A 16,649-nucleotide genomic window follows, 5' to 3' on the forward strand; every position below is an offset into this window, starting at 1 on the left:
ATGTGTATACTCGACATATCGAAAGTGTGTCTGTACGAATTTCACTACGAGTATATGTCACCGCTCTATCGTGAAAGATGCCGGATAATGTACACTGACACCGACAGTTTAATATACCATATTAAATGCGAAGACGTGTATGAAAATATGAAACGCGATATCGCTAGATTCGATACGAGCGATTATCCAATTGACAACGCGTACAGTATAGCGCATGCAAACAAAAAGGTGCCAGGCTTGATGAAAGACGAGAATAACGGAGCCATAATGACCGAATTCGTCGGGCTCAGAGCAAAAATGTACGCTTTGCCAGTGGATGGCAAAAAGGACACTAAAAAAGCAAAAGATGTCAAAAGTAACGTTGTCGCGAGAACGATAACATTCGACGATTATACGCGGTGCCTGAATGACGTGATTGAAATGACACGTCAGCAGTCATGTATAAGATCGAAATTGCATGAAGTGTATACCATCTGCGAGACAAAAATTGCTCTAAGTCCGTACGACGATAAGCGGTATATCATACCTGATTCGACTGACACATTACCATGGGGACATTACCAGATACCTTTATAAAATATAATGTAATATAATGTAACATATGTGTATGTATTTCATATATTGTAACGGAAAGGATGTATTAATAAAGATTTTGTATTTCACATATTTCATGTATATTTTAATATTTCAAATATTTTTTATATGTTGTACACATTATATATTTCTAATATTGAGGAATTAATAAACAGTTTGAATTAAATCACATTGTCCTTATTTATCCAAGAATTGTGCGAATTGTCAAATCCCAGCCATTTCACGTAAACCTCGTCACCCCTCCTGCGCAGTACTTTCACCACGAGATATACGTCCGGATAATACGCGCTATGCAACTCATGCTCGTAAAACGCTCCAGCGACAGATGTTTTGCGATGGTCCTCGAGTAGATAGGTTACGGGATTAGTACGCTGCACTTTAACAATTTTAAATACTTCGGTTGTCCAATTTGGTGTGTAACCCTTCTCAAAAAGTTTCTTGTACTTGCTAACGCGTACCGGGTCACCTACTTTGAATTTCGCCGGAGCGGCAATCTTTATGTTACTATATACCGTTTTTAAAAGTTTATCAGCGATCGCGGGGGTGACGTCGGCGGGTCGCATGCCGATCGTTCGATGCTTGCGCGCGTTGTAATCCGATACGAGTTCCGACAACGCGTCGATCCACTTGTAAGTTCCGTTCAGCGTAAACATCTTCCACATGTCGTTCTTCAGCGTACGATTGAATCGCTCAACGACCGATGCCTTCATTACCGAATATGTAGAATAATGATTGATGTCATGTTTCCGCATAAGCCGTTGCACGTCGGCGTTGTAAAATTCCTTCCCCATATCGGTTTGCATGTTTCTCGGGCATCTCTTGCTATCTCGAATTATCTCGGCGATAGCGTCAGCCGTCTCGCTTCCACCTTTACTCTTGAGTGGTATGGCCCACGCGTATTTGCTCAACACATCGATGACGGTGAGTATGTAGTGATAACCTTTGTTGAAACGAGAATACGGACGCATCTCGACGATGTCGGCTTGCCAGAGATCATCGTATCCCCGCACTATAACATGTCTTCGGGGAAAATTTTTCCTTGCCGGCGCGTACAGTTCGTTCACCAACTGCCGTCTCTCCAAACTATGTTGTTTCTTCGCTTCGTCAGTTTTTCTCGATCGCCGTTTGTCGCTCGTTTTATGATTCATTTTCGTTTGCCGTTCTTCAATAGCCGTTCTTGAGCCGTTCCTGAGCCGTTCGTAGCCGTTCTTGACCCGTTCGTAGCCGTTCCTGACCCGTTCGCAGCCGTTCCTGACCCGTTCGTAGCCGTTCTTGAGCCGTTCGTAGTCGTTTCTGACCCGTTCAAAGCCGTTTCTGAGCCGTTCGTAGTCGTTCGTAGTCGTTCGTAGCCGTTCTTGAGCCGTTCTTGCGTTGTTTATTTCCGTTCTTGACCCATTCGAAAATCGTTCTTGATTCGTTCGCTGCCTTGTTCACAGTCGTTTCTAACCCGTTCGTAACCTTTCCTGACCCGTTCGCAACCGTTACTGACCCGTTCGCAGCCCTGCTTGAGTTGTTTATAGCCTTGCATGTAGCCGTTAATGACTTGTTCATAGCCTCGTTCGCAGCCCTGCTTGAGTTGTTGGTAGCCTCGTTCGCTGTTGCTAGGCCGTTCATAGCCTCGTTCGCAGCCCTGCTTGAGTTGTTGGTAGCCTTGTTCGCAGCTGTTGCTAGGCCGTTCACTACCACTACCACTCATTGTAGTTAGATAGTAGTTCGATAATCCTTCGTAGCTGTTCGATAATTGTTCGTAGCCGTTCGATAACCCTTCGTAGATGTTCGATAACCGTTCGAGCCGCTCCTAACCCGTTCACTGCTGCTCATTCAGGTTGATAGTCGTTTCTGAGTTAGCGTTAGCCGCGCGTTGAAGTTCGTTTATCACAATCTGTATTGCCCGCACATCCTTCTCGAACGAAGTCAGCTTCTCATCTGATTCTTTCTGTTGATTCATCAATCTTTTAACGCAGGATTCCACATACAGTTTGTTGACGGCATCGGTGTCAGCCTCAGGTTGCGCTACACGACGAATCTTCCGCGACCTTGCGTCCGTAACGACGCGACACAGAGCGTTTTCGTGCACATAACTTTTCACCAATCTATCCCAAGAACCGCTTGTGCCGGTTGCATCATTTCTTGGTTCGAATAATCCAAATTTGTTGATAGGCATTTTTTTTTTCGATACGAGTGACGCTGATCGACTGATTCGATTTGTCGAGACACCATTCAATTTATAATAATGCCTGCTTCGCGAAGTTCCTCAATGATCGACAGGATCTCATTGTCGTGAGCGTTGTGGCCAGCTCGGCGCGAAGCGTCCAGCAATCGTACCCGATCCACTAGCTCGTTGGGGTCATCCCAGTGTATGTAATCGATCTTATTGTCGGTTAGTGCCATCGCGTGAGGCATGAATACTCCCTTTCCAGAATTTTTCTTTTCAATCGATATCAATGGTGCGATTATATGTTTGTACTTGTATCCCCTGTTGCTTCGTAATTGGCCTTGTGTGTCATAATTGTGTTTATGCGCGTTCGTCGCCAATAATATGCTCTTGTATTTATGCATATCATCCTCCGTGTAAATGTCATCATCGGGAATTCTCTTGAAGATCAACTCGTATAATCCTGGTGTACCAATGTACCTCACTTTGTCTATAATTATAGAGTCATATTTGTCAATGTCGAATCGTTTGTTACCGAGCATTCATCCTTGCATCGACGCATTTCATCCTTGTCGAAATAGACACCGTACACGTGATCGATTTTCCTTTCTTTGTCGCCACCGAGGAGAGTGCTCATGTATTCTTGTCCCAGTGGTCCCAAGTGTTTTCGCAACATTTCTTGACCTTCCAGCGTTTGTAATGTGTTTCGAACAAACGATGTTTCGAGTGTGCTGCCCGAGGTTTCGAAAACATTTTCGTTTGCGAGTGTTTCGGGTATTATAGGTTGTACGATTCTCGTTGTCGCGAACGGTGTAGAGGTTATTATCGGTTCATCCAGTAAAGCATCCGATGTACGCGGTGTCGATGAGCGATTCGGGTTTGACCCTTTCCTCTTTTTCGGTGTCGCATCATCCTTCTCCTCTTCCTCCTCCTCCTCCTTGTACCGCTTGATGGGTAATATTTTAATCTTTGTGGTACTTTCCGGCTCGTTTTCCACCGCGATCGAGTTGTCGACAATCTTTTGTAGCGGCTCAATAATAGGTCTAAAATGGGTCTTGACCGCGATATCGTCATCGATCTTACCGGTCTTCAAAGCGCGATGTTTCTTGCGGATTGATTCACTCGCTTTCGCAATCTCCTTCGCTATCTTTTCACGCTCGCGAATATTATCGTTCTCAGCCATGTCGGTAGAGTGTCGAAAGCTCGTGTTTCACCTCTCTCGACAGAACATCGGCAACGACTAATTGTTTTGTGGTATCGCGAACACGTTAAATCCGTTTCTGTATCGGCAGTTCGTAAGCGAGCTATCCTTGTCTATTACTAGGAATCCATACTTTTGCTGCCAACAAGTACGACATAATTCACTAAAATCCTCGTATGACATGTCGGTATTCACGTGATCGTTGTACACATGTTTCAAGTTGGTACCATCCTGTTTAAACAAGATTAGCAGGTTTGCGTTGTCGCGTATAAGATGTTTCGGTATTCTTGCATATGTTTGACAGAGATAGAAGCAGTCGACGTTCGAGTGGCGTCCCATTGAAAAGTATTCTCTTATCGTATTTTGTTTGTCGCACGCCACGTCATCGAAAACGAAAATCGAGTTTGGACATGCTTCGCTCGGTGGAATGACGTTGAAAATCACTGTTATTGGAGAATGTAAAATAGCCGATTTCATCGATCGACGTCAACAAATTCTCCAGATACCGATATTTTGGCTGTTGCAGCGACTTTGAGTACACGTACACGTTTTCAAAGCGGACGCCGTGCGGGCTTTCTATCAAACTAATCAACACGTTAGTTTTACCGCAATTCGAGGGGCCGCAAACGATCGCGCGTATAGTAGTCGGCGGTATCGTACCGTGTCTACGCATCTCCGCGTTGTCCCCCATCGATCGTAATCTGGCGTCGTAATTCGTCACGCGTATCGCGAAAGGTTGTCGCACGAAATTCATTTTCACACTCCTGACTGGATCGAACGTCTGCCTATTTATAGCTGCGCGGAACCGCGAATGCTCAGTAACGAAAAAATGTTTGTGCTGCTATCAAGTCCTTACGATATTTGTAATTTGAGCGCTGAACAGCTACAATTTGTGTCGAAAACAGTTTCATTGCGAATGTGCGGCAATTACGTCCACTGCGTGTGGGACAAGCTTCCGGAACATATAAAGGCGGATTTGGAGGTTCAAATCTATCGCCGCTGTTTCGAACATTACAATCGACCGTGGCAGCGAACGCACATTGACGGTCCAGCGCCGATGATAAAAGATTGCAGCGAATGTCAACGAAAATAGGTAGAGGCCTATTAAATCTCGCGATAAACGCACTTCCGATCGAATTCCATATCCCCGGCTATCAGTTTTGCGGTCCGGGCACGCGACTACAAAAGCGATTAGCCAGAGGCGATCGAGGTATCAACCCATTGGACGCGGCGTGCCGTGAACACGATATAGCGTACTCTCGAAGCAACGATCTCATCGAGAGACACGCGGCTGATAGCATACTCGCCAAGGAAGCGCAAACTCGCATCGTTGCGAGAGATTCGACTCTCGGTGAGAGAGCCGCCGCCACAGCTGTCTGGGCAGCGATGAAAGCCAAGACGAAGTTCGGTATGAGCCTGAAGACGACAAAGACGAAGACGAAGAAAAAGATGGCGAAGAAACGAATACTTCCGGTAGCGAAACGTGGGGGTGTATTACCGATTCTACCAATGTTAGGCGCGCTCGGATCTCTGGTCGGTGGAGCGGCTGGTGTAGCAAAGATGGTGAACGACGGAAAAGCTGCACAACGTCAGTTGCAAGAGATGCTACATCACAATCGCGCCATGGAAGGTCACGGGTTGTATCTCGCTCCATACAAACACGGACGAGGAGTTTCAACGAGAAAAAAGGGGAAAAAAACGTCAAAGAGACGCTAAAAATGCCACAGGGCGTAACTACCAACATACAATTGCTACAACTGGCAAAACGTATGCACATTCCGTATTTTAGAGGTGTTTTCATGCGTGATTCATTACCGATTGGTGGTATATATCGAAACGAGAGCGGCATCGTAAAGTTGGATAACGCTGAAGGATCGGGTACTCATTGGGTAGCGTATGCAAAGAGGGGGGATCGCGCTATATATTTTGACAGTTTCAGCAATCTTCGACCGCCGAATGAATTGGTGCGATATTTAAATGTGACAAAGATACAATACAATTACACACCTGTTCAAACTTACAATCAAAGCATCTGTGGACAATTGTGCTTACAGTTTCTCCGAGCGGTCGATGCACGTGAATTTAAAGACTGACATTGCGCTATTTAACTCAGTATTCGTTTAACAGCTTTGTCAACATGTCTATGACATTCACACTGACCGGGAAGAGTAGTGTTCTCGCGGTAAACTACTTTCCCGCCGTAGATTTGAGCGACGATGAATACGAGCTAGGTTTAGCGGATTTTGAGACTTATCATATGATATCGAACGTGAATTCCTCGAATAATAAATTTTAGTTTGGCAAAGATGACGCGGAAATTACGATTCCCGAGGGATCGTACGAGCTGCAAGCGATACATTTTTGAGTTTTTGAAACATGCAATTTCACGAAAACGTCCGCGACACGCTGTTCGTGACGATGATAAAAAACACGCTGACACCATATTCCGACACACTGACCGCATATTCGGACGAATGACGACGGTGACTTTGAAGATGGAGAATATCCGATAGTGCTCCGCGCTAATTATAATACGATGAGGAGCGAGATTAAATGCGCCTACAGAATGAATTTTAGCAAGCCTAACAACATTGGATCGCTGCTAGGATTCTCGAACCGTATACTACAGCCGCGAAAATGGTACAAGTCGGACATGCCGATTAATATTATCAACGTGAACATTATCCGCGTAGAATGTAATGTGACCGCGGGCGCGTACAGCAACGGTAAACTCGTTCATACGATACATGAATTTTCACCGAGGGTACCACCAGGATATAAGATATCGGAAACACCGGCGCACATCATTTACCTGCCGATCATCGTGCGGAGCATTACGGATTTAACATTACGCGTTGTCGACCAGGACAGACGATTGCTCGATTTTCGAGGAGAAGAGATCACCATTAGATTGCACGTACGACGACGACAACGATAACGTACGTGTGTGGCGTATGAGATGCTCGTGTTGAACGGATCGAAAGACACGAGAGATAACACAATCTTTACGGAGCCAGCGACAACAACAACAACGTCGGCATTCACTATAATATCCAATCATCCGGTTGCACTAAGAAAAAGAAACTGAACGCATCAAACGTTGCGTTTTTACAATCTTTGGGATTCGCGGTGCGAAACATCTGAACAATGACCGACATCCTCAACATTGGAGACGAGCCAATCTTCGACGATCGCATCGTCAAGATCGAGACTCACACGTACAACCCGTTCGCTAACACAACATTCACACAGTGATGAGATAAGAATACCCATACAACAACAGGATCTGTATACGTTGCCGTATGAAAGTTTCCTATACATCGAGGGAGAACTAAAGATAAATAAAGCCGAAGGATCTGCTGTGATACTGGGAAATAATTGTGTCGCATTCATGTTCGATGAGATTCGATACGAACTCGATGGCGTGGAGATAGATCGCAACAGAAACGTGGGAATAACAAGTTTGCTCAAAAACTATGTAACGATATCATCCGATAGAAGCGTGATTATGAGAAACGCCGGCTGGACTGATCCGACTACTGCGAATGGAAACTTCAATTTTTGCGTACCGCTCTACATGTTATTGGGATTTTGTGAGGATTACAGACGAGTGGTGATTAACGCTCGTGAGTTAATCTTAATACGATCGCGCAACGACAACAATTGTCTTGTTGGAGATTCGACGCTGGAGCCTGTGATCAACATATTCAAGATACAATGGCGAATGCCACATGTGTTGTTGAGCGAGATTAAGAAGCTGTCGATGCTGCGCGCTCTGGAAAGCGGACATTACCTCAGCATGGGTTTTCGCTCGTGGGATCTGTATGAATATCCGCTATTGCAGCGTACAACCAAGCATTCATGGGCCATTAAGACAGCGACTCAGCTGGAGAAGCCACGATATGTTATCTTCGCTCTGCAGACAGGTTGGAAAAACATGTCTGAGGATATGAGTCGATTCGACGATTGCAAGATGACCAATGTGAAACTCTATCTGAACTCGGAATGTTATCCGTACGACGATATGAATCTGGATTTCGATAAAAACAGATGGTCGATTCTGTACGATACGTATGCGCGTTTCTGCAAGAACTATTATGGATACGAGTATCTCGAGCCGAGTCTCACCGTCTCATTGTTTCTACGTAACGGTCCGTTCGTGATCATCGATTGTTCTCGACAAAACGAGTCGGTCAAGAGCGCAACCGTGGATGTGAGATTGGAATTCGAGTGTAAGGAGAATGTGCCGATGAATACCACTGCGTACTGTCTCATCATACACGATCGCGTGATCCAGTACAACCCGTTGACCAACGTTGTGCGCAAAATCACCTAAACGCACCAACAATTTAGAGAGAGGGGGAAGCATAGCAGAATATAAATCAAAGTGTTATAAGATAGTTGTCATTCTTCTTTTTAACTGATACATCGAAGAGAGAGATCTCGTCATGTCCGTACCAACGTTTGTGGATCTACAGGGATTTATCCTCAATAAACAATTCATTGTAAAGGAAGCGGCAATCCTGAGAAGAGGATTTATTTTGTCACATTATTTTTTCGCATGTCCTGTACCATGGGGTGTGCTCATAAAATCTGAGAGACACCAAGCCTCATGGTTGACTCGAAATCATCATGGATTACAATGGATAGATGGAAACGTTCCATATAGCATGGCTCAGCGTTTGATTACAACAGCTATCGTTGGTGGACATGAAGAAGAAGAAGAATCCATTCTCGTATATGTAAAAGGACTTGAAAAGCGAGAATGGTTAGCCGATATATTGGATGATTCGGGAAACGGTTTCATTATTGAGACCTTGGATGCTGATTACGACGATATCGAGTCTCTAAATAATCTAGATGTTAAAAACACTATGCGATGTGGAAAACATGTTAAGAATTGCGCATTACAAAATGTATTCAAAATATTTAACTGGTGGTCGCAACGCCAGAAAGAATTGCAAGATTTGGAAAAATAAAATATTTAAACATTAATGTGTTTTATCTCTTATTCCCCTTCCTCAATCCTTTCCTCACGAATCGTTTCTAAGAATTCTTTTTATCCGAGCGCCGTTTCCCCTTCTCCTAAATTTCATAGCGCCAATAGTATTCTAGAATCCCCCACCACATTTACCCCACTACTTTTAAAAATAAGCGTCATGTACAACACTCGATTAATTTCTTTATACGATCAGTGTAGCGTTAACCGTTCATACTGGTGGTTTCACTTTTAAAATCTGGAAATATGTACTACGCTGAAAGAAGCAGCTCCGGCAGATATGTGAATAATTACATACCGAATCGTAATGAAACTCCATCGTTTGAGAACAAATGCGACAAGTAAGTTTAACTTTTTCTATTTTTCTATTTTTATGTCTTTATATTTTTACAAATTGTATTATTTTTCAAACTAATTTCATTTTTACAGCATTTCGTTGGAGCCTCGTGCAGTTCGTATACTAGGTAGACGATATGCATTGACTGCTACGGAATTTAAATTCCTCGAAATTGGTATCAAAGTGGATCCACCGAGTTACGTGGAAATCGCCATAGGAGATTATCGAGGAAAGGAACTTATACTATCTCTCGAAGCGTGGAAAGGACTCTACGAGCAACGTCACAATATTCAGAATCTGCTTCGAAACGATTCTAAAGATGCCTACAGTTTTATAAGCGTTGGACCGTTAACAGTGCGAGTTCATACGATTAACGACGCCAAGTTAATAAGTCTTGAATCTTCAAATGTATGCATGATGATGATCGAATCGACGTTACACCGTATGTTCGATCTCGATCCATGCATTGATGTAACTTTTGACCGATTGGTTAAAATTACCAATACAGTCGATATCAAGTTTACGCAATTTTCAAATATCGCGTCCAATGTAACGAATCCTGAAGAAGTATCAAATGTAATACGCGCGAGCGACGCCTTTAACAAGCATCAGCTCATCGATTGCGAGCTGGCAGCTTTAGTTTTTAGTCCATAATATGTAAGAAAAAAAAATATTTAAAAGAAGAATAAAGAGTTTTTAAGTCTAAATTATGATGTAATTTCTTTGCATGCATTTCCATTCTCCATCTTTCTCCCACCCGTAAGCTCCCAACTCTCATACGTAGCTCGTTGCACAATCCTTGCGGGGGATGACGTCATGCGGGGAGGAGGGAACGCCAGGTTAGAGACCGAGAGGCTAGGGACTGAGAGGCTAGGGACCGAGAGGCTAGGGACCGAGAGGCTAGGGACCGAGAGGCTAGGGACCATGAGAGAAGTAGCGCGAGAGAGATGACGCGAGGCGCAGCGAGGAGAGAGAGAGAGATGACGCGAGGCGCAGCGAGGAGAGAGAGAGAGAGCGCGAGGTGAACGTGAGAGACAGAGATAGCGAGAGGCGCACGCGAGAGATGATGCAACGAAGGAGAGAAAGAGAGAGCGCGAGGCGCACGCGAGCGAGATATTGCAAGAGAGGCGTATATGCATGAGAGAGAGATGTTGCGAGAGATGATGAAGCGAAGGAGAGCGCGAGGTGTTCGCGAGAGAGAATTTTTAATAATATTTTAATATAGATGGAAAGAGGAATTATTCTAAAATAAACTATATATATTTTTTTTAATATTTAAAATAATTTTTATTCTTAAAATGAGTATGTGTAATATTGATAATTGTGTGTGTGTTTGTGTTATTAAAATTAAAAATTTAAATTTAAAATATATATATATAATAAAAAAATATATGATTATTAATAATATGATATAAAATATATATATGTAGCGGCGCGATGGTGGCAGCGGTGGGGGCAGCCGGGTAGGGCTTCTTCTACAACAAATTATATATTAAATATATTATTATTTACATATTAATATTTTAATTTATTAAAAGAAAGACACATACCAATTCCAATCTTCATCCTCTGGATATGGCTCCTCCCCAAACATTGGTCTCAAGTTGAAGCGATCCTCATAATCGAAATGATTATTGTTTTGTTTGGGGAGGTCACCCCACAACCAATCATGAAGTTCACGATCCACCCGCCGCCAGTACCTCACATCTCTCCTTCTTTCTACATTCACAAAACCATCAATTTGAACGTCAGACATCATAAAGCTCTGGAAAAAATATTAATATCATTAATAATTAATAAAAACAACATAAGAAAATTAAATTAAAAAAACAAAAATTAAATTAATTAAAATAAAAAAAAATTAATATACAGGGTGATTCGAAACAACCGTTTGTCCTTAAAATGTCGTATTCCTGAATGAATTCTGAGACGATTTTTCATTTGCCAAAATTTTATCCGAAGTTTAGTTTTTAAGTTATAAAAGGAAATAGTTAGCGAATTACGGCACGGGTACGGCCGGTAGGCAGGAGCAACTCATCCGACGCGGGCGATTACGCGAGGCGCTCGTTGCGATCAGCTGTTATCTACACGCGATGTGTGTGTGTGTGTGTGTGTGTGTGTGTGTGTGTGTGTGTGTGTGTGTGTGTGTGCGCGTGTGTACATACACCCTCTTTCTCTCTCTATCTCTCTCTCTTACTTATTCTTACCTTATAGAGATGTCTTCTGATGAATAATTGTACGACTGGAATGGATCACAACGTTGACGTTGACACAGACGTTGACACACCGTGACACACCGAATAATAAACGATTCTTTTTTTATAAATTGTATTATCGACACTTTGATGAATACACTCACGCAATCAGAGAGAATTTTCTCTTAGAATTTACCCTGAGAATCATGATAATCATGGGACAATATGGTATGGAAAAAATTTTATGAAAATTTCTCTGATTAATATTTATCACATTAAAAATAATAATATCTATCATAATAAAATATAAAATATGTTTGATTCATTTTACTAAACTGCATAGTAAAATTAATCAAACATATTTTATATTTTATTATGATAGATATTATTATTTTTAATGTGATAAATATTAATCAGAGAAATTTTGAAAAAATTCTTTCCATACCATATTGTCCCATGATTATCATGATTCTCAGGGTAAATTCTAAGAGAAAATTCTCTCTGATTGCGTGAGTGTATTCATCAAAGTGTCGATAATACAATTTATAAAAAAAGAATCGTTTATTATTCGGTGTGTCACGGTGTGTCAACGTCTGTGTCAACGTCAACGTTGTGATCCATTCCAGTCGTACAATTATTCATCAGAAGACATCTCTATAAGGTAAGAATAAGTAAGAGAGAGAGATAGAGAGAGAAAGAGGGTGTATGTACACACACACACACACACACACACATCGCGTGGAGATAACAGCTGATCGCAACGAGCGCTTCGCGTAATCGCCCGCGTCGGATGAGTTGCGCCGCTCCTGCCTACCGGCCGTACCCGTGCCGTAATTCGCTAAATTTTTCCTTTTATAATTTGAAAACTAAGCTTCGGATAAAATTTTGGCAAAGGAAAAATCGTCTCAGAATTCATTCAGGAATACGACATTTTAAGGACAAACGGTTGTTTCGAATCACCCTGTATATGTATATAATAAGCCTTACCGACATTGCGAAGAGGCAGAATATGGCCCTTACAACACATTCAATGAATCGTCTTCCTTCAAACTCCTCTCGAAATATACAGGGTGTCCGGTAATAGTCGCATCAACCGTCGTGTGCAGGTAGAGCTAGTTAAACCGAGTAGAAAAGTCCTCTACCATTTTGCGATATTCTCAATAATAAGAGAGATATTAATTAATAAAGATCGGCCAATTCGCGTGACGACGGCGAGAAGAGACAGCCCAGTTTTATGTCGTTACTAAGCATGCGGCGAAAAGAAACAGTATAATGTTACACGGTTGCTAAGCGCGCGATGAAGCGGGGTGGAGCGCTTTACAAAAGACAGTAACTCCATACGAGTAGCGCTAACTCTGGACCCCCGAGTGGGCTGTCTCTTCTCGCCGCACGCTTATCATCGCGCGAATTGGCTGATTTTCTTTAATTTATTTCTCTCTTATTATTGAGAATATCGCAAAATGGTAGAGGACTTTTCTACTCAGTTTAACTAGCTCTACCTGCACACGACGGTTGATGCGACTATTACCGGACACCCTGTATATGGTGTCCCCAGGAAGGGGGCATTCTGGAATAGCCCCGTAATTAGAGATTCAAAGAAGCGCCGCCCAAATATCTCTCCAATAAATTCCATTTTTTTAAAAACTGTTTTACACTTTTTTCACGCACTGACACGTTGACTGTTCGAGACTTTATGACGAACGTTGCTGAGATAGACCCGCTCTCCATAAGCTTCAACCCCCATCCCTCTCAAAATCGCAATTTTTCCTTAAAAAAAAAATATTAAGGAAAATGTTTCGCTCTCGTTTACGACTGATTTTCTGCGAAGGTTAGGTGCTAAAACAAAACTGCCGAACGTTGACGCCGATACGTTGCATTCTTCCTTAAAAAATATTAAGAAAAATGTTTTTATGGGAAATTTTCCGCGAGGGTACAAAGCTGCCGAACGTCAACGCTTTTACATTTGCACCCCTATAAATAACGTTTGACATGTTCGTCGCAGCGTCGGCCCTAAAATCTTCATTCCTTTCCTAATGATAAAATGTCCATAAAATGAAAAACATAGTTTTATGGCTTCGGGTAGCCATAAATCACAAAAATAATCAGTTGCCGAACATGCTTAGACCCCCCCCTTCTTTGTCGAAACATCCCCTCCACCCGCATGACGTCATACCCCTCGCCCAGGAGAACCCCCCGCGCCCCGCACCCCCCTCAGAGGACCTGGGTTAGAACTCTCATAGTATATCTACTCGCGAACACCAAAATCACCAAAATTACTCGCGACGCCGCGGCGCTAGAACGGTCGAGGCTCGGACTTACACAAACGTAATTCTAGACTTACGGCACGGGTAGCCTTACCGATAAGATTTTTCTCTCCCTTGGGGCTCTATTCGCCTTTGTTAGTTCAGCTTTTCCCTCGTTCTTTGGTAACAACTGATTCTCGGGAGCGGGCACGCGACAAGCACGACAGGCAGTACGAAAGTGAGGGATCTACTGCCCCGAATCGATATCGGGGCTCGATCCTGCGCGAAACGGGTTGCGCGGACGCCCACCCAATTACCGCGTCGCACGACTTATCGTTGTCGCGCGGTCTACGCACGGCCGTACTTAGGGCAACAGCGCTCTTATCGGTAACCCGCGATAATTGTTCCCGGCGCTAATTAGGCTACTTTTTCGGTAGCCTCGCCGGCCCTTGGGTCTCGTGATGTTAAGAGGCGCGGCTGATCTGGGTTTTCTCGGCTCCGCTGGATGGCGGCCGAATACTTTTTAGTCTCGGCAGTGCGGGTGGGTTATTCGCCCTCTTCGAGGGTGTCCTTGCGTCGCCTCGAGAATGTGCGCGCTTCGCGCGGTAACGGTGGCGTCCTTGGATCGGCCGAATTTTCCCGCTTGATAAACCTGCTCCGGGCTGTTTTTGTGGTCCCACCAAGATTGTCGATCGTGCTTTCGTTCTCGCTATTTTGTCCTTGCTATTATGTCCTCAGCAAGGCTCCCAGTATGATGTAAAAAAATTGAAAATAAAACGCGAATTAAAATCTATAATATCCACGCTATCGCAAACCGTCTCTCCGGGGAAAATCGGTGTGGCTCTCGTACTCTCTCTCGCTTGGCGTGGCCGCTCTGCCCCGATTTCGGCCGGAGGGATGCAGGTCGTGACGGCGTCACAATATATACATATATATATGTATACAGGGTGTAACTAAACAAACGTATACGAAGCACACCATCAGGTGCAGGACAACAAACTAAATCGAAAAGTCCTGAGCCATTTTTTTATCTGAGCTTTATTTTTTACGCTATAAATTGCCAATCAGCACGTGGCTACAACGAAAGGCATCGTAGGCGCCGCCTACTGGGTGGGGAGCGCGGGACAAAGTGGGGCAAAGCGAATGTAGCATGTCTCTGCTCTTTTTTGTACGTTTTGCGTAGCTCTTAAAATTTGATTATTCTCGATACTCTCGGCAGTGTGGAATATTTAATTTTTCCATCTCGTTAGCTGTCTCCATATTTGTGTTTAGAAATACTTTTTCTTTGAAGAGAAAGGTCACATGAGTTGTAGTCCGGAGATCGAGCAGGCCACGGACTAGTACTGAATCCTTCCTATCCTTGAGGAAAATTTTTATCGAAGTAATGGCGGATGATACTTTTGAATAAGATTCATTGAAATTAATATTAAAAGTGGTTCCGATAATTGGACTTAAATATTAAATTTATTTTAAGCGCAAAGTATGTTTTTATTTTTAACATATTTAACAAAAAAAAACTTTCTTCATGTATGAAAACATTATAATACATATGTATGTAGTAATGGCTACTTTTATTAAGATTTTTAGTCTTGATGTGTGAACATGATATAAAAATTAAGTCCTGAGAGTAGAATACAGTATTGAAACTGAGATAGCGATCTTCACAATTTCGATAGATTCTATTAAACTACGCAATAAAATAATAATTATAAACATTTTTATAATAATGAAATAAAAATAAATAATAATATAAATATAATAATAATAAAATAAGAGTAAAGATATATTATACATATTCAAAATAAATATTTTTATAATAAAAATAATTCTTACGTGCAGAATGGGCAAGTGCGTCATCGTGCATGAATATCGTAGCTCATCTATTTAATGTTACCTCTTCTAAATTATTCTCTGCCGGAACTAACAAATCTGGCAGATTATTTTCTAAGAAATCGAGACTACTTTTGAGAGTTCAAGCGTGATAATATAAAAAGTTCGATCTAAGTCCTGTCAATAAGTTTATGTCAATAAGAAAAATAATTAAAAAGGAACAATACTAGTAATAAAAGTAAACAATAACATAACGATTACACATTATTTTTCTAGAAAGAAAATGTTTATTGCATTGATTAAATAAAAAAATAATTCAAATCGATAGACAGACGAAAGATAATAAAAAAAGTTACATTAGAGAAATGATTAAAAAGGAAACAATAAAAATAGTTTCAATTTAATTAATTTAAATTACAATTAAATTTTAATTTTATTTCAGTTTAAAATACCTACTTACTATTTGATTTCTCGGCAATCCATACCAAATATTTACGGAATTCGATGTTGAAAAGATCTCATTCGAGTAAGAAATAGATTTCCAAATGGCTGCAGTAATGATAATGATAAGAGAATGTGGATATTAAACGTTCCTAAAATGTTTCTTGTAAAGGTACATTTATCGACATACAAAATCCAACTTCTATAATTTGGTTTTTACTAGATTTAAATAATATTCAGCGAAAATCATGATATATCTATGAAATATTAATTTCAATGAATCTTATTCAAAAGTATCATCCGCCATTACTTCGATAAAAATTTTTCTCAAGGATGGGAAGGATTCAATACTAGTCCGTGGCCTGCTCGATCTCCGAACTACAACTCATGTGACCTTTCTCTTCAAAGAAAAAGTATTTCTAAACACAAATATGGAGACAGCTAACGAGATGGAAAAATGAAATATTCCACATTACCGAGAGTATCGAGAATAATCAAATTTTAAGAGCTCCGCAAAACGTACAAAAAAGAGCAGAGACATGCTACATTCGCTTCGCCCCACTTTGTCTCGCTACTCGCCGATCCCGCGCTCCCCACCCAGTAGGCGGCGCCTACGTTGCCTTTCGTTGTAGCCACGCGCTGATTGGCAAACTT

General features: G+C 42.0%; 2 protein-coding genes across 2 annotated transcripts; both read left to right on the forward strand.

Annotated features, from left to right (window-relative positions):
• On the forward strand, nt 1–576 carry LOC145946497 (uncharacterized). The gene has a single exon (XM_083056106.1). It carries the CDS (start codon nt 1–3, stop codon nt 574–576), a length of 576 nt encoding a protein of 191 aa, XP_082912232.1.
• Nucleotides 577–9,195: 8,619 nt separating this feature from the next.
• LOC145946434 (uncharacterized) lies at nt 9,196–9,940 on the forward strand. Its single transcript, XM_083056049.1, has 2 exons — nt 9,196–9,269; nt 9,379–9,940. Exons 1-2 carry the CDS (start codon nt 9,196–9,198, stop codon nt 9,938–9,940), a joined length of 636 nt encoding a protein of 211 aa, XP_082912175.1.
• Nucleotides 9,941–16,649: the final 6,709 nt, after the last annotated feature.

The sequence above is a fragment of the Prenolepis imparis genome, unplaced genomic scaffold, assembly GCF_030444845.1.
Source record: "Prenolepis imparis isolate NDT839.2.m4 unplaced genomic scaffold, iyPreImpa1.0 SCAF_16, whole genome shotgun sequence".
NCBI lineage: Eukaryota > Metazoa > Arthropoda > Insecta > Hymenoptera > Formicidae > Prenolepis > Prenolepis imparis.